We start from the raw sequence: 21061 nt of genomic DNA on the forward strand, positions 1-21061 counted from the left end.
CCTGCAACTTGAGCCCATTATTCCGTCTCCTGCACTCTGGGACGATCGAGAAGCAGAAGCAGTCTAAACGACCAGGTGCTGGGGAACAAGGGACCTTTGTTGCCAACAAGCCCGGCTTGCGGCCCTTCCTGGAGGCATCTGATTGGTTACTGGGATGCTGAACTAGGTAAGACTAGAGATCTGACGGGGAGTCAAACCAAACTTTTGCCAAGAGCAGTCATATAGCCATATAGGATCTCCCACGATAATGGAAATGTTGCAGTTAGCTGGGAATGTGTGTTGTTGTTGTTGTTGCTGCTGCTGCTGCTGCTGTTGTTGTTGTTATTATTATTATTATCATAGACTGCCTTTCAGCAGAGACCACAGGGTGGTTTACAGCCTATCAGAAGCAGAATGCTCAAGTTCAGTAAATAATGCATCGGAAGAACATTGCAATTTCCCAATCAGAAACATTCCCAAAACTCTTGACGGGACCCTTGACGCTGGGCGGAATGCTGACACCATCATGTGTTCCTGTGCATGCATTTATTTACATGCGTGTGCATTTGAGACATGATGTGCCACACACGCACATGTCACAGAGGCTGGAGGCTGCCCAATCCTGATGACTGACAACTTTGCAAAAATGTACTCCTCTGTGGCTCCCTGTCCGGCCCTAGGGGATCTCCTTCGGCCACACCCCACTCTGGCCAGTAGGGCTGTGGGAAGAAATTCAATTCAGTTTGCGTTTAACGAGTGAGACAACATGAAAGCCAACCTGCAGCCATCCTTTGAGATTTGCACTTAGTCGAATTTTGCGACGCAGCTCGCCAACCAAACGACACTTACGAAAATGCGTTCATTAGGGGGACGTGTACATCAGCATGAATATGAGTGGAAAGAATATGCGTGAATGCATTGTTTCAGGAGAAATTCCCTGCAGGGATGTGTATGTTAGTCAAAACTGCCGACGTTAGGAGAAATTCGCACTGAAAAGCTGGTGAATTTTCACGTGGGTTGTTTTTAAAATGCAAATTGCTGAATTTAAAGTGAGCTGAATTTAAAGTTGGAGAAATGAGAGACTGAGAGGACTGAAACGGACAGAACCTTCCGTCCCTATCAGTAGCCACATCCTCTTTCTTCAGGCCACACCCCTCAGTGGCCTTGAACTCTGATCATGACTCTGGATTGCCTCGATGGAGGAGAGAGAGGGGAGTGTGCAAGTGAGTGTGTGTAGGAAGTTAAAAATTCACATTTCTAGCCCTGGACAGCTGCTGCCAGGTACTGCGGACTGTACTGAGCTAGACAGACAGATGGGTCTGGCTCAATATAAAGCCACTTCCCATGTTAACAGCTCTTTTTTTCAGAACCATGAGGACTGGAATCTTGTACAGTTAGCAGAAAGGACTACAGTGAATGTGGCCTATGGGTTGGAAAAGGTTCCCCACCCATGAAGATAAGAGGACTGTCCTCTGAAAGCCCTTCAAATCGAGGACTGTCCTCTGTAAAGTCGGACACATCTCCTAAATAAAAAGGTAAAGGTGTCCCCGCACTTATAGTGCAAGTCGTTTGTGACTCTTAGGGTGACGTCTTGCGAAGTTTACTAGGCAGAAGTAAACTTTACTTTATATGGGGTGGGATTGCCAGTTCCTTCCCTGGCCTTTTTTTAGCCCCCAAGCATATGCCGGGTACTCATTTTACCGACCGATGGAAGGCTGAGTGGACCTCGACCCCTTTTACCGGAGATTCGGCTTCCTCCTTCCGTTGGAATCGAACTCCGGCCATGAGCAGAGCTTCGGCTGCGTTACCGCCGCTTACCACTCTGCGCCACAGAGGACCTTATCTCCTAAATAGAGATGGCTAAATCTGTTTGTTTCCATTCTGCCTGAACATTGGGAGATTGAGGACACGCACACAAAAAGAACTTCTTCAAGCATGCTCTGCCTCCCTGGTCAGAGGCATCATGCTCCTGAACACAAGTTGCCGGAAACCGCAGGAGGGGAGCGTTGCTCTTGCTCCCTGTTCAAAGTTGATCTGCTCAGGGTGAGTAGCCAAATCACAAAGCTGGAAATCTACAAACACATGCGTGCACTCCACCCTTATCTCTGGCTGCACCAGGCCCAAGATGAACAAACATGTGCTAGAGACCATGTTTCATTGGAGCCTTTCCCCCTGCAGTTAAGCAAGTAATTCCTACAGCGTTCTGGATAGATTTGTGGAGGGAGGGGGTGGTAATCATAGGGGCTAGAGCAACACCCCCACCCCACCCCTGAGGACAAGTAACATGTGGAGCTTTTTAATTTAATAAAAAAAAGGCGAGCAGGAGGCGACATGGTAGAAGTGTAGAAAATGATGTGCGGCGTGGAGAAAGTGGACAGCGAAATGTTCTTCTCGCTCTCGCATAACACTAGAACTCGTGGGCATCCAATGAAGCTGAACGCTGGAAAATTCAGGACAGACCAAAGAAAATCCTCCTTCCTGCAGCGCTTAGCTAAATTATGGGATTTGCTCCCACAAGAGGCAGCGGTAGCTTTAAAAGAGGATCAGACAAATTCATGGAGGAGAATAAGGCTATTGAAGGCTACTAGCCACTAGTCAGAAGCAGGACGCTCCCAAATACCGGTTGCTGGTAACCGCAGAAGGGGAGTGTGCTCTTGCGCTCAGGTCCCGATTGAAGGTTTCCCATGGGCAACTAGTTGCCATTGTGAGGACTGGACGCTGGACTAGATGGGCCACTGGTCCGATCCAGCAGGCGCTTCTGATGTTCTTAATGGACATAACTAAGGTCCATTAATTTCAAGGGGTCTACTCTGTGTAGTTGGATACATTATTATTATTATATTTATGGCCCACCTTTCCTTGGAGGGGCTTGAGAGGGTGGCGTACAAACACACTTCTCTCCTTCCTGATTTTATCCTCACAACGACCCTGTGAAGCAGGATAGGCTGAGAGACAGTGACTGGCCCAAGGTCACCCAGTAAACTTCACGGCTGAGTCAGGAGTCGACCCCTGGTCTCCCAGGTCCTTGTCTAACCACTGCATCACAAGAGGAGGGGGCAACCTTTTAGCTCTGAGGATGGGTGGGTGGGTGGTCAGAGGTCACACAACAGTGATGTCTCATATTTTCAAGATAAGATCGCTTGCATTTGTCGGGACTTAGACTCCAATATTATAGCAGTTGGTCCTAATGAAGCATCCAGAGCACGGTCTTGTCCCCATTTATTGGATGAGTTCCAGTCGGTGCAGCTCGAGGATGTTGACAAGATCCTTAGACTGGTGCGGGCGACCACATCTGTTCTGGACCCTTGCCCCTCTTGGCTGGTGAAAGCTAGCAGGTCCGGAACCGCCGACTGGGCCAAGGAGGTAATAAATGCCTCTTTAAGAGAGGGAGTGGTCCCTGACTGCCTAAAAGAGGCGGTGGTGAGACCACTCCTGAAGAAACCCTCCTTGGACCCAGATAACCTGAACAACTATAGACCTGTGGCGAATGTTCCGTTCCTGGGCAAGGTCCTGGAACGGGTGGTTGCTGGCCAGCTCCAGGGGCTCTTGGATGACACTGATTATCTTGATCCATTTCAATCCGGTTTTAGGCCCGGTTTTGGCACCGAAACAGCCTTGGTCGCCCTGTATGATGACCTCTGTCGGGAGAGGGACAGGGGGAGTGTGACTCTGTTGATTCTCCTTGATCTCTCAGCGGCTTTTGATACCATCGACCATGGTATCCTTCTGGGGAGACTCACGGAGTTGGGAGTCGGGGGTACTGCTTGACAGTGGCTCTGCTCCTACTTGATGGGTCGTCACCAGAAGGTAGTGCTTGGGGAACACTGCTCGACACCCTGGACTCTCCGTTGTGGAGTCCCGCAGGGATCGGTACTGTCCCCCATGCTTTTCAACATCTACATGCAGCCGCTGGGTACGGTCATCAGGAGTTTTGAGGTGCATTGTCATCAGTATGCTGATGACACGCAGCTCTATTTCTCCTTTTCATCCTCTTCAGGTGAGGCTGTTAACGTACTAAACCGTTGCCTGACCGTGATAATGGACTGGATGGGGGCTAATAAACTGAAGCTCAATCCAGACAAGACCGAGACGCTGCTGGTGAGTGCCTTCACTGACCAGATGGAGGATGTTCATCCTGTTCTTGATGGGGTTACACTCCCCTTGAAGGAACAGGTTCGTAGCTTGGGAGTTCTTTTCGATCCTTCCTTGTCTCTCGAGGCCCAGGTGGCCTCGGTGGCACGGAACGCTTTCTACCATCTTCGATTGGTAGCCCAGCTACATCCCTATCTGGACAGTGATGACCTCGCCTCAGTTGTTCACGCTGTGGTAACTTCTAGGTTGGACTACTGCAATGCGCTCTACATTGGGCTGCCCTTGAAGATAGTTCGGAAACTACAGTTAGTCCAGAATGCAGCGGCCAGTCTATTGACGTGGACCAGACGGTCCGCTCATATAACACCTGTTCTGGCCCATCTGCACTGGCTTCCTATTTGTTTCCGGGCTAAATTCAAAGTGCTGGTTTTGACCTATAAAGCCCTACACGGCATGGGACCGCAATACCTGGTGGAATGCCTCTCCCAATATGAAACTACCCGTACACTGCGCTCGACATCTAAGGCCCTCCTCCGAGTGCCATCACATCGAGAAGCTCGGAGGGCGGTGACTAGATCCAGGGCCTTTTCGGTGGTGGCCCCCGAATTGTGGAATAGTCTCCCCGATGAGGTACGCCTGGCGCCGACGCTGCTATCTTTTCGGCGCCAGGTGAAAACCTTTTTATACTCCCAGGCATTTTAAAAAATTTTAAATATTCTATTTTTTAAAAAAATGTTTTATAGTGTATTTTAAAACAGTATTTCATTACTGGTATATTCTGATGTTGTTTGGTTTTTGTTCTTTGTTTGTTTTGCTTTTTGATTTTCTTATATTTGTTCTATTCATATATTTTCTTGTTTATCCTCTATGTACACCACCCAGAGAGCCTTTTTGGCTTAGGGCGGTATATAAATTAAATTAAATAAATAAATAAAAATAAATATTCTCCTCCCCCCTTTCAAAAAGACCCAAATAGCTTTTACGTCTGGCCGTCTAAGGAAGAGCAAGGCCAGTTGTGATCCGCCACTGCCACCTGCTGGTGAAAGGGGAGATGTATTTTGCTTCAGCTTTCAAAAGCGGAGAAGGGTTAAGCTTTACCTGTTGGGCCTCGGCTTGTCGGGCAGTTTTTCCAGCCACAAAGAAAAAGAATCCTGACTTCACATAAACACAGTGAGGTCTGAACTGGTCTAACTCCTCAGGAGTTAGGGGGGGAGGGGGTTCAAAAGCATCAGCTTATGATTGACTGAAGAAGGAAGAGGGGTTGCTTGTTAAACCACGCTGGCAACTGTGGCTCTGGGAGGTGGGATATCAGTGCAGTGAATAAAATTGTGAACAGAGGTCTCCAAATGACTCTCAGCACCCTTCACAAGCTGGAGTTCCTTCTGAGGGAAAGCCATGACTGTTTATGGTGCTGCAATACTGCTTTAGTGCAGTTGGGGCCTGGAGAGCCAGTGTGGTGTAGCGGTTAAGGTGTTAGACAATGACCTGGGAGACCAGGGTTCGAATCCCCACATAGTCATGAAGCTTGCTGGGTGACTTTGGGCCAGTCACTGCCTCTCAGCCTCATGAAAACCCTATTCATAGGGTCGCCATAAGTCGGCACCGACTTGAAGGCAGTACATTTACATTTTAGATGGGGCCTGAGCCCTCCACTCTTCCTCTATACAGGCTCTACCAGAAAACTGCCTTAGAGTGAGTCAGATCCAGTGGTCCAACCTAGCTCAGTATTGTCGACACTGACAGGCAGTGCAGCGGCAGGGTTGCAGGCAGGGAACATTCCCAGCCGTACCTGGAGATGCTGGCTTTCGAACCGGGGACCTTAAGAGCGCAGTGCAGGCACTCTGCCACTGTGCTGTGGTCCTTCCCCAAAAGATGAAGATTCTAGTCCTCGTACTTGTGAATAAAGGGCTGAGTTTAAAGACAAAGGTTCTGGTCCTCATGGTGGTGAATAAAAGGGCTGATTTTCATAGGAAGCTACTTTACATTGAGTCAGACCATTGGGCCTTCAAACTCAATACTGGCCACACACTGACTGGCAGCAGCTCTTTAGGCTTCCAGGTGGGAAGTCTTCCCCAGCCCTCCCTGGAGATGCCAAAGGGGGTGGCACCTAATGCCTGCTGTGTGTAAAGCAGGCGCTCTGCCCACTGAGCTAAGGCCCTTCCGAATTTCCCAGAAAGAGAGTCATGCAGAGACGCATCGGGCAGACTCCTCTGCTGCTTTTGGGTTCCCTGGAAGCCTTCCAAGCCAAGCGTGGGAACGGATCGCTCCTGTGTCGGGAGGAGGAGGAGGACGCAAGCTCTCCCTCCCTCGGCTCCTCCCGCCGCTCCGTCGTCATTTCCAGTGCGGCTGTCGTCGCTGTCATATCCGCCTTCTCGGGAGGAGGAGGAGGAGGAGGCGCCGGAGGGAAGGCGCAGCCCGCCTGCCAGCTAGCGAGCTAGCAACAGCGGCGGTTTCGTCCCCCACTTGCAGGCCCCGGGGGCGCGTAATGCGGAGCGCGTCGTCGAGGGAAGCCGGTTGTGGCTCCCTGCCGGGGCCCCAGAGGCGGCGGATTGGGGCCGGGCCGGTGCTGGGCGGCTAGAGCGGAACGGCGGCGGCGCCACCACCGCAGCAGGGAGAAAGCCAGACGGCAAGAACGAGGACGGGAGGCGCCCGCCTCCAGCTGCCCGTCTTTGCGCCCCAGCGTCCGGATCCAACTTTCGCGACGCGTCCCCTCGGGATTTGGAGAGGGGAGGCATTGTGCTGGTGATTACCGGGGCTGAGGGGCCGGGGGTGGGGGAATGCCGTCGCCTCTTGGCCTCGGGGACGTGGATCTTGGCTGTCACCCCCTTTGTCAACGTTTGGTGGCGAGCAGCCGGGGCCAGCCTAAGTTTCGCTTTGCGCCCGTCCCGGCTCTCTTCCCGTCTGCGTTTCATCCAGGGGTACCTCACCTGTGGCCCGTGGACCCCGTGGGTGAGCCGGGTGCAATTTCTTAAAATCAATTTCCAGTTTAATAAAATGAATTGTGTTTGTAGATTTAGGGGGGTCCATAGCTTTCGTCAGAGCCTCCAAGGGGTCCCCAGCCCCCCAAAAGGTGAAAAGTCACTGATTTGATCTGTTTGTCTGGTTGGCAAGTCATCTTCTCTTCCCTCTTGAGGGGACGGTTGGGCTGCCCTCAGGGGCCTAGGAAGTGCCTTTACCTGGTCAGACAGCAACGGTATGGCTCTTTCCTTGCTAGTAAAGTAAGATTCTAGTCCTCGTGGAGGCCCAATAAAATTGGTAATTTAAATAGGAAGCTGCCTTATAACCGAGTCAGACCATTGGCCCATCTAGCACAGTATGGCTCACACTGACCGGCAGCAACTGTCCAGGGATTCCGACTGGGGGGTCTCTCCCAACCCCATTGGAGATGCTGAGGTGAGGGCCGGGGACCCTCTGCCTGCAAACGATGTAGCGACGGGCCCTTCCCCTACAAATTAAGCAAGGTGCCAGTCCTCAAGGTGCCAAACTTGACGGGTTGATTTAAATAGGAGCTTGGAAGAGGCCTTTTGGTATCTCGCTCAGAGCTGTCGACACTGACTGGCAGCGTTCAAAGACCTTTTGTGTGCAAAGCCTGTTCTGTCTATTGCATGTTTGACGTTTGGGGAGGGGGTCGCCTTCCTGAGTCTTTTCTCCCCCCACTCCATTTTTACTCCTACTCAGAGGGGACCCACAGAAGTGAAAGGACAGAGCAAGCATTCTGTTTCTTTATTACTTATTAAATTTACACCCCACCCTTTCGGTATCGGCGGCCAAACAGATGCCCCCAACGTGATGCTCGCAAGCAGGGCCCAGGGACATCAGAAGCTGCCTTTGACCAATCCAGGCCCCTGGTCGATCTAGCTCAGTCTTCTACAGGCTATAGCTCAGCGGCAGAGCACATACATTGCGTGGCAAAGATCCGAGGTAAAATCCTTGGCGTCTGCAGGGAGGGCTGGGAGAGAATAACCCTGGAGAACTGCTGCTTGTCACAACAGACAATAGAGACCCCCAAAGGTCCATCTCATCATTAGGCCATTTCCTATGTTCCTCTCTGGTTTTCAGACGTAGACTGCTTCAGCAAGTGGAGGTTCCCCTTTAGCTGTTCAAAGGCAGCAATGCAATTGGCCACCTCCACAAACCTAGGAGCGCTAAGATCAGCTGGAAGGCCCGTTTCGGCAGCTTCCCACCAAAGTACCCAGAGAGGTGGTGGGCTCTCCGACACTGGAGACCTTCAAGAGGCCACCTGTCGGGAATGCTTTGATTTGGATTCCTGCATTGAGCAGGGGGTTGGACTGGATGGCCTTATAGGCCCCTTCCAACTCTACTGTTTTATTATTCTATGAAGTTCGGAGGAGCCGTGCGACTGGATCGGCCAAGAGGGGCCCATCTAGTCCAGCGTCCTGTTCTCACAGTGGCCAACCGGATGCCCCGAAAGGAAACTCCACAAGGTGGGACCTAAGTGCAACAGCCTCACTTGTGATTCCCAGCAACTGGCATCCAGAATCGTTTACTGTCTCTGTCAGGGGACATGGAACATAGCCATCGTTGATGCGGTTTTCCTCTGCTGGTCCTCAGAGATCCTGATGGATCCAGCCTTTGTCTTGCAGGCTTCATTGCAGCCACACAGAAGTCAGAGATTTGTACACGTGCACACCCATCTCTGTCCTCCACCCTGCCACGGGCGAGGCATGATCTGAGTTCAAGGATGCATTGCAGCCCGGCGGAAACCCATGGCCCTTTTGCGATATTCCTGTCTTTGGAAGTTGCTTTGCTCTTGCTGGGATCGTACGTTTTCCTCCTCATTTGTTTCATCACTTGGATCTTCTGTTTTTATTTAATTTTGCGTTGTGTTGCTGCTGTTGTTTTGAACCTGCAAGCTGATGGTTTTGACTTGTTTGTAACCGCCCTCTAGGGATGGAAAGATCTGTCAGTTCTCTCACTTTTCCAATGTTAACTTCGGTTCTCTACATTTCTACAGCAATCTGCGGATATTTTTTTAAAAAAAACATCCTCATGAAAATTCTCCACCGTTTTAGTGCAAATTTCTCCAAATAAACACATTTTTTGCAAGCCGTTTCTCATAATCTCATGCCTTATTGCACATTATTTTCACCCACGTATTCATTTCTTATGCACACTTTCTCCGAATATATGCATTTTTGGTGAATGTTGTTTAGTTGGCAAACTGCATCCCAACATTCTAATCAATGCGAATCTCGAAGGATGACTGTGTCTCGATTCTCATATTGTTTTGGAAATTGCGAATTTCATCAATTCTGCTTGAAATGCGAACGGAATCAAAATTCTCACCCCTCCCTACCGCCCTCCATCGATTGATCCTAAGGAGGTTTGCGATGACGGAAGCCGTAAAATGCAATTTCGAACTCTTCTGAACGACTGTAAACATTTAACAAAGCAAACCTCTAAGGAAAGGGCCATAGCTCAGTAGACAGTGGACCAGTGGTCTGACTCAGTAGAAGGCAGCTTCCTGCGATCCTATTTTAATCAGAATCATGAGGACTGGAATCTTAGTTTATCTTTAGGGGAAGGATCATAGTTCAGTGGCAGAGCACCTGCTTTGCATGCAGAAGGTCCTACATTTAATCCCCGATGACATCTCCAGGGAGGGCTGGCAAGGACCCCTGTCTCAAACCCTGCTGCCAGTCAGAGCTGGATGGATCAAGGTCTGACTCAGTATAAATCGGCTTCCTAGGTTCCTAAATCTTAAAGGCTTTGCTGTAGGAAAGCCGTCTCACAAAGGGCATTAAATAGACATGGCCATTGTGAGGTGGCTTCCCTTCAGCAAACAAATACATACTTGTTTCTTTGCAGATTTAGAAACTGCTTCACAGCCTAAAAGCTACTGTAGTGAGGCACAATTAAATACAATGAAAGAGGACACTTCCAGACAACATCTTTGTTGAGCTTTCATCCTGGTTTGCCGGCAGAGAGATTAGACGACGTTGGCCATGTCATGAGCACTCATTCTGATTTGTTCACGGAGAGGTTAGATGCTGCTGCACCAAAGCAAACATTATCCCACACTTTACGGTGCATTTCCCCCCCCATTACTGTCCTTATCGTTAACAAGTCTAATCTTTTTTGGGGAGGGGGCAGGTTTGTTGCTTAAGATCCCCCCAACCGGCTTATCGTTGTGCAACCTGAACTTGCCCGGGGTGTGATTGAATCCCACTCAAAACAAAGTGACAGTCTGGAAGTGTCCCTAAATACAAAAGATTGCAGACTTGGTGAGCAAATTAAAGAAAAAATAATAATAAAATGTACAATTAATGCTGCATTAAAATGACTGGGTCAGTGTGCCTTATGATACATTTCACATAACAGGCTGTGTGTGTTGTTTTAACACCTATTTCCCCCCTCCCCGGTTTTTAGGACTCTCGTAAAATGAAGCTCGTATCTAGTACAGACTCTTTGGAATCTTCAGCCCCTATGCCGGAATGCAGGAGACCCCTATCATGATTCTTCAGAGCGGACATGTCATAAAGGCTTCCTCTGTCTCGCGAGAGGCTAAAACGTTTTCCTGACTGTGGTTGGATTGTCTGATTTTTAAAAAATTTGGATTGTTTTGCTCGTTTGGGATTCATTCTCCACTTCCCATTTTCCCTGAAATCTACTGACGCTCTCTCCCGTCCTACACCGTTGGCCACCATGAACGGGCTAACGGTGAGCGAACTGTGTTGCCTTTTCTGCTGTCCCCCATGCCCGGGCCGGATTGCCGCCAAGCTCGCCTTCCTACCCCCGGAGCCCACATATACCATTGTCCCAGAGCCGGATCCCGTTGGGGGCTCGGGCAATGTCTCTCCTCGCAGCGGGGTCATGACCCGCTGGAAACTCCACTTAACGGACCGGGCCGATTTCCAGTATGCCCAACGGGAGCTGGATACCATTGAGGTGTTTCTTACCAAGAGCAGTCGAGGGAACCATATCAGCTGCATGTACGTCCGCTGCGTTCCTGGAGCCAGGTGAGCCGGTTCGGGGAATCATAGAATAGTAGAGTTGGAAGGGGCCTATAAGGCTATCCAATCCAACCCCCTGCTCAATGCAGGAATCCAAATCAAACCAGACAGCTGTCCTGCTGCTCTTGAATGCCTCCAGTGTTGGAGAGCCCACTACCTCTCTAGGTAATTGGTTCCATTGTCGTATGGCTCTAACAGTTAGGAAGGTTTTCCTGATGTTCAGTCGAAATCTGGCTTCCTGAAACTTGAGCCCATGGTTGAGCCCAGACGGGCAGTGTCGTTGGAGAGACGGCAGTTCAGTTGTCCTGGACTTGGACGCAGAGCAATAGGTCACCATCTCCCCCTTCTCTTAGGGGAATTTGCTTCAGGGTCCTGAATCCCGAGCTGATCCTTGACAGTCAGCAGGTTCTTTCCCCAGGGGGCGGGGGGTACAAATCATGTGCTGCCTGGTTGTTCCATTTGATCGACCAAAGGTGGGAGAGATTTTTGGGTGTGGCGCTAAACTTCATATTCTTCGCACACACCCCATAATGGTTAATCCCCTAGTTCCTCTGTCCTACCATGACGAAACCCTAATATGCGTAATTGGAAGCATAACTTTCTTTTCCCTGTGTTGGATTTCTAGATTTGCAAACATCTTGGGGCAGAGACTTGTCCTCTAACAGGAGCATAGCGTTGTTTCCAGCTAAATTCTGCTTTGTTGAAATCAATGGATCTTAGCTAGCCATGCCTTTTCATTTCAACGGGTCTACTATGAGCAGCGCGTACATTGGAGGCAACCTCATAAGAAGCAATTCTGGAGGGCTTCAGGCAGAGTAGGACACTCCCAGCCCTATGTAGAGATGTCATTAGTTGTTGTTATGTGCCTTCAAGTCGATTACAACTTATGGCGACCCTACGAATCAGCGACCCCCAGTAGCATCTGTTATAAACCACCTGTTCAGATCTTGTAAGTTCAGGTCTGTGGCTTCCTTTAGGGAATCAATCCACCTCTTGTTTGGCCTTCCTCTTTTTCTACTCCCTTCGGTTTTTCCCAGCATTATTGTCTTTTCTAGCGAATTGTGTCTTCTCATGATGTGTCCAAAGTATGATAACCTCAGTTTCATCATTTTAGCTTCTAGTGACAGTTCTGGTTTAATTTGTTCTGACACCCAATTATTTGTCTTTTTCGCAGTCCATGGTATGCGCAAAGCTCTCCTCCAACATCACATTCCAAATGAGTTGATTTTTCTCTTAGCCGCTTTTTTCACTGTCCAACTCATTAGGGACTGACCTTAAGAACATCAGAAGAGCCTGCTGGGTCAGGCCAGTGGCCCTTCTAGTCCAGCATCCTGTCCACACAGTAGCCGACCAGCGATCCCATTGGGAAGCTGCCGAGCAGGCCCTGAGCGCAAGAGCACTCTCCCCTCTTGCAGTCTCTGGCAACTGATATTCAGGAGCATGCTGCCTCTGACAGTGGGGGTAGAACATGGCTGTTGTGGCCAGGAGCCATTCATCACCTCCTCCTCCATGCGTTTATCTAACCCTCTTTTGAAGCCCTCCAGGTTGGTGGCCATTGCTGCCTCTCATGAGAGCGAAATCCATAGTTTAACTCTGCACTGGATGAAGAACGCCTTCCTTCGTCTGTCCTAAACCTTCCAACGTTCAGCTTCATCATATGTCCCCGAGTTCTAATGTTAGGCGAGAGGAAAACATTTATCTCTCCCCTTTCTCCATCATTTTCTACACTTCTACCATGTCGCCTCTTGATCACCTTTTGTTTTTAAATTAAGAAGCCCGACATGTTACTTGTCCTCAGGGGTGGGGTGGGGGTGTTGCTCTAGCCCCTATGATTACCGCCCTCCCCCTCCACAAATCTATCAGGAACGCGGTAGGAATTACTTGCTTAACTGCGGGGGGAAATGCTCCAATGAAACTTGGCCTCTGGCACATGTTTGTTCATCTTGGGCCTGGTGCAGCCAATGATAAGGGTGGGATGTGCGTGTGTGCTTGCTTGCAGATATCCAGCCTTGTGATTTGGCTGCTTACCCAGAATAGATCAACTTTGAACAGGGAGCTTCCATATAACAGCTTTTGGTACATCAAACCTCCATGATGAGAACACAAGATGAGTCCTATTGGATCGGGGCAAAGGGGGGGCATCTAGTCCAGCCTCCTGTTCGCACAGTGGCCGGCCAGTTGCTGCACAAGGAATCCCGCAAGCAGGACCTGAGCGCAAGAGCAACTCTCCCCTCCTGCGGTTTCCAACAACTCGGGTTCAGGAGCTTGTTGCCTCTGACCGGGGAGGCAGAGCATGCGTGAAGTCCTTTTTATGTGTGTGTCCTGAATCTCCCAACGTCCAGCTTCATCGGATGTCCACGAATTCTAGCGTGATGCGAGAGGGAGAAAAACTTTTCTCCATCTGCTTTCTCCAGGCCGTGCCGTATTTTATCCACTTCTATCATGTCGCCTCTGACTCGCCTTTTCTGTAAGCGAAAAAGCCCCAAATGCGGCAGCCTTTCCTCAGTTGCTGCATCCCCTTGATCACGCCCATTTCCCTTTTCTGAACCTTTTCCAACTCTCCGATGTTGTTTTTTTAGGGGAGTGACTTTCTGCATGGAAAACAGGCGCAGTACCGTTGAACTTTGGTCCATTCATTTCAGAGGGTCTTCTCGGAGCAGAACTTAGTTGGATGCATCTCAATAACTCCTGCCTTGGGTGGCCCAGTGTCCTACTTTGCAGAGGACAGCCCTTGACCTTGAAGGCCTTCCTGAGGACAGTCCTCTATTTGAAGGGCCACCCAGTCCAAGTATGGACTGGAAGACTGAAGCTGCCCGTTGACACTTAGCTGAACCAGCGCGTGGGTCGTTTGCTGTCTTCCCCAGTGTGCTGAGATCTCTTTCTCGTTAAATTCTAGTCATTATTTCTCAATTTTGCATCAGTGCATATAAATTATGATATGCCAACGAGGGTTCTTTTCCTGGCAATACATAACCTGCCAACCGCCTAGGTGCAAAAAGAATCCAGTTAGTTCTGGACGCCGCACTTTAAGAAGGATGCAGAAAAACTGGAAAAGGGTTCAGAGGAGGGCAACAGGAATGATCAGAGGACTGGAAACAAAGCCCTGTGAGGAGAGACTGAAAGAACTGGGCATGTTTAGCCTGGAGAAGAGAAGACTGAGGGGAGATGCGATAGCACTCTTCAGGCCCTTGAAAAGTTGTCAGCCAGAGGAGGGCCAGGATCTCTTCTCGATCGTCCCAGAGTGCAAGACACGGAATAATGAGCTCAAGTGACAGGAAGCCAGATTTCAGTTGAACTTCAGGAAAAATGTCCTAACTGTTAGAGCAGTATGATAATGGAACCAATGACTTAGGAAGGTGGTGGGCTCTCCGACACTGGAGGCATTCAAGAGGCAGCTGGATAGCCACCTCTCGGGGATGCTTTAAGTTGGATTCCTGCATTGAGCAGGGGGTTGGACTTGATGGCCTTATAGGCCCCTTCCAACTCAACAATTCTAGGTTTCTAATCATAGTCAATGTAGTTCAGCATTTTGCACAGACACATCAGTCTGCAGCACAGAAAAAGTGGTAGAGCACCAGCTCTGCATTCAGGAGATTTTATTTATTTATTTATCATTTGGTTTATATCCCGCCGTTCCTCCTGGTAGGAGCGCAGCTTTGATCCCCGGCATCTCTGGGTAGGACACAGGAATGACTCCTCCTTGCCTGAAATCCTGAGGAGCCGTTGCCAGTCAATGTACTGAGCTAGGTGGGCCAATGGCCTAACTCAGTATAAGGCAGCTTCTTTTGTTCCTATCTAAATCAGCTGGTTATTCAGGACCATGAGGACTAGAACCTTGCTTTATGTTTTGGAGAAGGATTACCGCTCAGTTGCATAGCATCTGCTTTGGATGCAAAAGGTCCCAGATTCAATCGTCATCTCCAGGGAAGACTGGGAATGCTGCCTGCAACCTTGGGGAGCTGCTGCCTGTCAGTGTAGACGATACTGAGTTAAATGGATCCATGATTTGGCTTAAGTTCTACTCAGCGCAGACCGACTGTAAATCAATGGGCGTAAAGTTAGTCATGGTCGTTAATTTCAAAGGGTCTGCTTTGAGGAGGCAGGCCTTACGTTGGACACAACCCATTGTGTGTGGACCTTCACACACACACAGGTACAGTCACAGGAGAAGCGGCACAGGGCGAAAAGTCTCCCTTCTGTGCAACTCTTAAAGGCACAGGAGCCTTTTTTTTTTTTTTTTACCCCGCTGGGGACTAGCTACCCTGGGCACGCCAGGCAATGACAGCCTCCTCCTTGCTCCAAAGGATCACTTCTAAAAGCATTCCTAGAATCAGGCATGCCTCTTTCGCTGATGTCCCACTGTTGCTGTTTTGGGTATTGTGGACTCAGCTGAGTGCTGGCCGGCCCAGTAATGGACAGCCTGGTGGGGAGGGGGGGTCATGGACATGACCGTGGCAGCCAGAGAAGGGCAGTCCGGGAGATGTTGGCTCTGTAGCTGTTTCCGCTGCTTGACAAATGGCTGGCGGCTGCGGATAAGGGCGTTCCCTGGTTGGAATTTCCTGTCGACTTTGCAACTGCTGTGAGGATCCCTCTGTCCTCTTTGTGACAAGCTGTAAATCCTCTCTGCCTTTGGGGAGAAGGAAGCGGGGGGGGGAGAGGGGGAGAGAACTCTTGTTGTGATCAAAATAACTCAGCATCTCCTCTAGCCCTTGATAGAATCTTCAAAGCATAATGCACTCAGCAACCCTGTAAGGTAGGCCAGTGTTTTACGAGGTCTGTTGACTTGGCAGGTTAGCTCAGGAACGTTTGTGAGGAACGTCTGGGGGGGCGTGTGACATCATATGACGCTCTGGGCTCCTCTGGGAAAAGGGGGGAGATATAAATTTAATACATAAATAAAGAAAACGTGGCATCAGATTGCACAGGAAGCCCATTCTTAAGGCTGCGTACACACCATACTTTTAAAGTACAATTCCACCCACACCCACGAATTTTGGGAACAGTACTTTACCTCTCACAGAGCTACAGTTCCCAGCACCCTTAACAAACTACAGTTCTCAGGATTCTTTAGGGAGGCAGGAATGTGGTACAAATGTGCTTTAAGCGGATGGTGTGTGGGCAGCCTTAATGCACTTCCAGTTTTCTCTTTGCAGGGAAAATGCAACAGTTTTTAAAAGGTGGTGCCCAAGTTGCGGCTGCTAAAGAAGATCCAGGTCTCCAGAGAAAGTGCTGGCTTGTGTAGACCAGGCGTGACCCTGCCGTTTTCTTTTTGAACCCCTGCCTCTCCTCTAGGTTCACAGTTCTCTTCTCGCATGGAAATGCCGTGGACCTGGGTCAAATGTGCAGTTTCTACATCAGCCTGGGAACCCGCATCAGCTGCAACATCTTCTCCTATGACTACTCGGGCTACGGCGTCAGCACAGGGAAGCCCTCAGAGAAGAACCTCTACGCTGATGTTGATGCAGCTTGGCAGGCGCTGCGCACCCGGTGAGGAGAAGAGGGGGCCCAGTGGCTTAGTATTTTAGATCCTTTTATATCGGGGGGCCACCAAACCCGCAGGCGATAAGATCAAAGCAAAGAAGAGGATCTCAGCAGACAGGTAGACTTTATAAATATGTGAAACAAAACAAAAAACCCAAAACCCTGTTCATGCATTTTGCAATTGCACACATACAGTTATTTGGGATGCAATTGCATGTTACGTTTTGAGGCTGTGAGCACGTGGAAGGCAGACTTGTAGACCAGCTGTTCATTTCTTTCGGATTGCTTAAGCTCGTTCTGCCTTTTGCACACCCAGGACAGATAGAGAGCTTTTTAAAAAAATCTGCAAAGAAGAAAATGGAAGGTGACAATGGAGTGGAGCTACTCAGAAATAAATGTAGGCTTTTGTTTGTATGGGAAATAGATGTGTACTGGTCTTACAGGTGTTTGATTGTCTGTGAGCCTGGCTCTGCCCACTAACTCACATGCGGCCCCCGACACCTTCCCACCGAGGTAATGTGGCCCTTGACCCCCAAAAAGGTTCCACACCCTTACTTTATATGGTGCTCAGGTTTCAATAACTAATGGGTCAGATTTCCCACAGAGGCCAAGCAAAGTCTGAACAGCGCAGCCCTCCTCTCCTGTTTGCCCCCCAACTTTAGAAACAAGAGGTAGACTGCCTGTCAACATGGAGGCTCCTGGGTAGCAGCCAACCAAATTCTACTCAGGGTAGACCCCTTGAAATGAATGGATCTAAGTCATCTCCCTTCATTTCAGTGGGTCTGCTCTGAGTACATCTAACTCGGATCCTACCTTCTGAGTGCAAAGTGTGTGAGTGACAGCCTGAGTGATGGCCCTTGTCTTAAGGAGCCAAAAGTTCCTCGTTTTCCAGCAGAACCAGCAGAGAGGCCCTGAGGCCCCCGTCTCTCCTTTCCCTGATGGAAACACGTGGAAGTCAGGCTGAACATTAACTCAAAAATAGCTTCCAACACTTTTCCTTTCCTACCTCCCGCTTCCTGCCTACCGTCCAGCTATGGGATCAGCCCCGAGAACATCATCCTGTACGGGCAAAGCATTGGGACCGTCCCTACGGTGGACCTTGCCTCTCGCTACGAGTGCGCGGCCGTCATCTTGCATTCACCTCTGATGTCGGGCATGCGCGTCGCCTTCCCGGAGACCAAGAAGACTTACTGCTTTGACGCTTTCCCGAAGTAAGAACGCTGGTTGAGTCACATCTGGGGTGGGGCATGGCTAAATCCGAGGGCGGGGAAAAAGATCTGGCCGGCGAGGCTAGATACTTATTTCCCCCTACTGCCTGAAGGACAAATTTGTCGAGGGGATGGGGCTGTTCACCTGTCCATCACTCAATGTCACAGTGGCATCAAGTGAATTAATTAATTAGATTTATTAGTGGCTTGATACCCAAAGGTCCCCAAATGACTTATACAATGTCTTACCCCTTATGTACCCAGCCGATCACTGCGCTCTGCAGGTGAGGGCCTCCTGCAGATACCATCTTATCAGGAGGTCCGTTCTGCACAACATAGGAAACGGACCTTTAGTGTAGTGGCATCTACCCTGTGGAATTCCCTCCCCTTAAATATTAGGCGGGCGCCATCTCTGTTATCTTTTCGGTGCCTTTTGAAGACTTTCCTCTTTCAACAAGCCTTTTAAGTTGAGACCTATCCCAGTCTGCAACTGTGTTGGAATTGCTTTTGAATATGTTTTTTTAAAAAAAAAAATGTTTGAAACCCTTTTTTAAGACCTTTCTCTTTCAAACAAGGCTTTTAAGTAGAGACTTTATCCCAGTCAAATCAAATCTTTATCATTACGGTCAATGACCAGCATGAAATAAGAGACATAAAACTCTCATAACTGGATCTGCATTGGATTTTTTTAAAAAAGATTTTTTAAAAGGTATTTATTTATTACTTTTCTATTCCACCTTTCCTCCAAGGAGCTCAACATGGTGTACAAACATGGTTTTCCTTTCTCCCCCGATTTTATCCTCCCAACAACCCTGCGAGGTAGGTTAGGCTGAGAGGCCGTGACTGGCCCAAGCTCACCCATAGTTTAAGGCACTGGGCTGGTTTCACATGTTACGCTAAACCATGGTTTATTAAACTAAGGCTTAACAAACCGTGGTTTACTGTTTCGTGTGAACCAGGCCAGTAGCTGAGCTAGATGGCTGGCTCAGGATAAGGAAACAAAACAGAGGCATGCTAAATAATAACAAATTCTTTTTACTTTTATCACATATTATCACATTATTTCCCCCCCTCCCATTCCTCTTTCACAGTATAGACAAAGTATCCCGGATCACCTCTCCCGTTCTCTTCATCCATGGCACGGACGACGAGGTCATCGACTTCTCGCACGGCCTGGCCCTTTACGAGCGTTGCCCGAAGGCTGTCGAGCCCCTCTGGGTGGAGGGGGCCGGCCACAATGACATCGAACTCTACAGCCAGTACCTGGAACGCCTGCGCAAATTCATCTCACACGATCTGGCCGCTCAACACAACTGAAAACGCCTTTCCCGTGTAGTCCTTCCTTCCAGTGGCAGCCATGAGCTCTTCCATTGCGGACCGGGGGGGGAGAGAAGAGGAAGAGGGGCTCACGGCTTTAGGATGTCGCCAAAGCTGAAAGCGCCAGCCCCCGTCCTCCGAAGCAACAGCAGCCCCCGACCCTCCGTTACAGGTTTGAACTCCGGAGGATGGTGTCGGGTCTCTCTCAGCGGCTTTCTGTACTCCATTCCCGGTGGGCCTCATTCACAACCGCTGCCATCTTTAACACTGACGTATCCTGCCCTGTGACAGTGCACAGAGGACACCAAAAGACTTGCTGTTTTTCCAGATTTTTTTTTAAAAAAAACCTTGACACCTCCATTGAGACGGCACTGTTCATTCCCCTCCCCCCCCAAAGTTCCATTTTCGGATCCTTGTTTTCTGAACTCTCTCTGTGCGTCCCAGTGATAGCAATAAGCCATTAGGGAAGGGGGGGGGGAAATAGCGCTTGTGTTGCACCAAGGCCAGAGGAGGCACTCAAATGCATGACGGCTAAAACGGCTTGCTCTGTCTCTGGTGCCCTGCCCACAGCGCCACCTAGTGGCCGGAGGACTTCAGGACAGTTTCTCCTGGGTCAGGGTGGGGCCATCTTAGGGATTTTAGCAGGAAGTATGTGGGAGGGCTGTGATTGTGAATTACAACACAACTGATTGAAACTGACCACAATGAATCGGGGGATGTTGCCTCCTCTGTCCACATATTCCTGAATTCTGCTCTTGAGTATGCAGGCAGTTTTGTCGGGGGTGGGTGGGGGGGAGAGAGGAAGTATGGGGGTGAAAAGTTCTCTGCCTGTTCGTTTTTGAAAAACAGAGGAAATGAAATAAAAAGTTTTCAAGATCTAGATTTGTTTCCTAAGGAATGTTATTGGGAGTGCCGTACTGCGCGGGGTGGTGGTGGTGGTGGTGTGGTTGGAAGGCTGGCGCTGAGGTGCAGGTCAGGCTTAGATGCGTTGGTATGCATCAAAACGTTTCCGTGTGGCTCCTATAAGATCCGCGCAGCCTTACTAACATACGCCGTGCTTTGATCCTCTCGTAGCGTGGCTCACGGGGAGGCGGGGACTGCTTTTTTGTCGTGTCATCTCTGATGGATTGGATATGTGCCCCCTACTGTCTGGGAGAGGGCCTGCTTGTTACTTACAGACCCACTTAGAGTTCCCTAGCTTTGAGCCGGACCCCGTTGCAGAGCGATGAGGGTTCCTTGTGAGGAGGGAAACATTCTCCTTAATCGCACCAGACATGATCTCTACGTACTGCCTCCTCTGTCGGAGGCAGTATACCTTTGAATACCAAGGAAGTATCCATGGGGGCACCCAGGTGATCACTGTGAGAACAGGATGCTGGAATAGATGGGGCCCCATGGACTTGATCTAGCTGCAGGCCTCTTCTGATGTTCTTACACATTCCTCATTGCCGGCTGGAATTAATCCAGGGACTTCCTATGCACTTTCTTGTTTAAAACAAGAATTATATCGTGGCCAGGGATGGAAAGGTTTATCAATTTTAAATTCTCTCAGTTTCTCTTTTTTCCCCCAGTTCTGCACATTTCTGCAGCAACGGGCGATTTAAAAGAGAAATCCTCAGGAAAGGTCAGCAACGTTTTAGTGCAAACGTCTCTGTTTTGTAAGCAACTCGGAGCAACGTACCCAGTTTTTTTTTTATCATTAATTTTTATTCAAAGTTTCAAAAAACAAAACAAAACAAAACAAAATTAATATCTAATACAATAAAATAAAATGTTGACTTCCGATTTGTCGCAGATCAGTTATAGGTCTATAGTATATAACAAACCTGTCTCTTAATATATTACAAAATCACTTTCCTCCAGTAGTTATCTTAATTAATCATCAAATCTCATTAACATCACTTTATTCTTTCCGCAAAAAGTCAAAGAGAGGTTTCCAGTCCTTGAGAAATATATCCATCGATTTTTCTCCAAATAAACATGTCGATTAATCCATCTCATCAAGTCTGC

General features: G+C 49.2%; 1 protein-coding gene across 3 annotated transcripts; it reads left to right on the forward strand.

Moving 5' to 3' along the window:
* Positions 1-1580: 1580 nt before the first annotated feature.
* ABHD17A (abhydrolase domain containing 17A, depalmitoylase) lies at positions 1581-19827 on the forward strand. 3 transcript variants are annotated; one of them, XM_061601340.1, is made up of 5 exons: positions 1581-2022; positions 10462-11051; positions 16338-16532; positions 17558-17737; positions 18826-19827. In XM_061601340.1, the coding sequence occupies exons 2-5, from the start codon at positions 10738-10740 to the stop codon at positions 19049-19051; spliced, it is 915 nt and encodes a 304-aa protein (XP_061457324.1). In that variant the 5' UTR covers positions 1581-2022; positions 10462-10737; the 3' UTR covers positions 19052-19827. The 3 variants fall into 3 exon arrangements, with proteins under 3 accessions (XP_061457324.1, XP_061457323.1, XP_061457325.1); XM_061601339.1 differs by lacking the exon at positions 1581-2022 and adding an exon at positions 6404-6813; XM_061601341.1 differs by lacking the exon at positions 1581-2022 and adding an exon at positions 6852-7020.
* Positions 19828-21061: the final 1234 nt, after the last annotated feature.

This window comes from Rhineura floridana, chromosome 18 (assembly GCF_030035675.1).
Source record: "Rhineura floridana isolate rRhiFlo1 chromosome 18, rRhiFlo1.hap2, whole genome shotgun sequence".
Taxonomy (NCBI): Eukaryota; Metazoa; Chordata; class Lepidosauria; order Squamata; family Rhineuridae; genus Rhineura; species Rhineura floridana.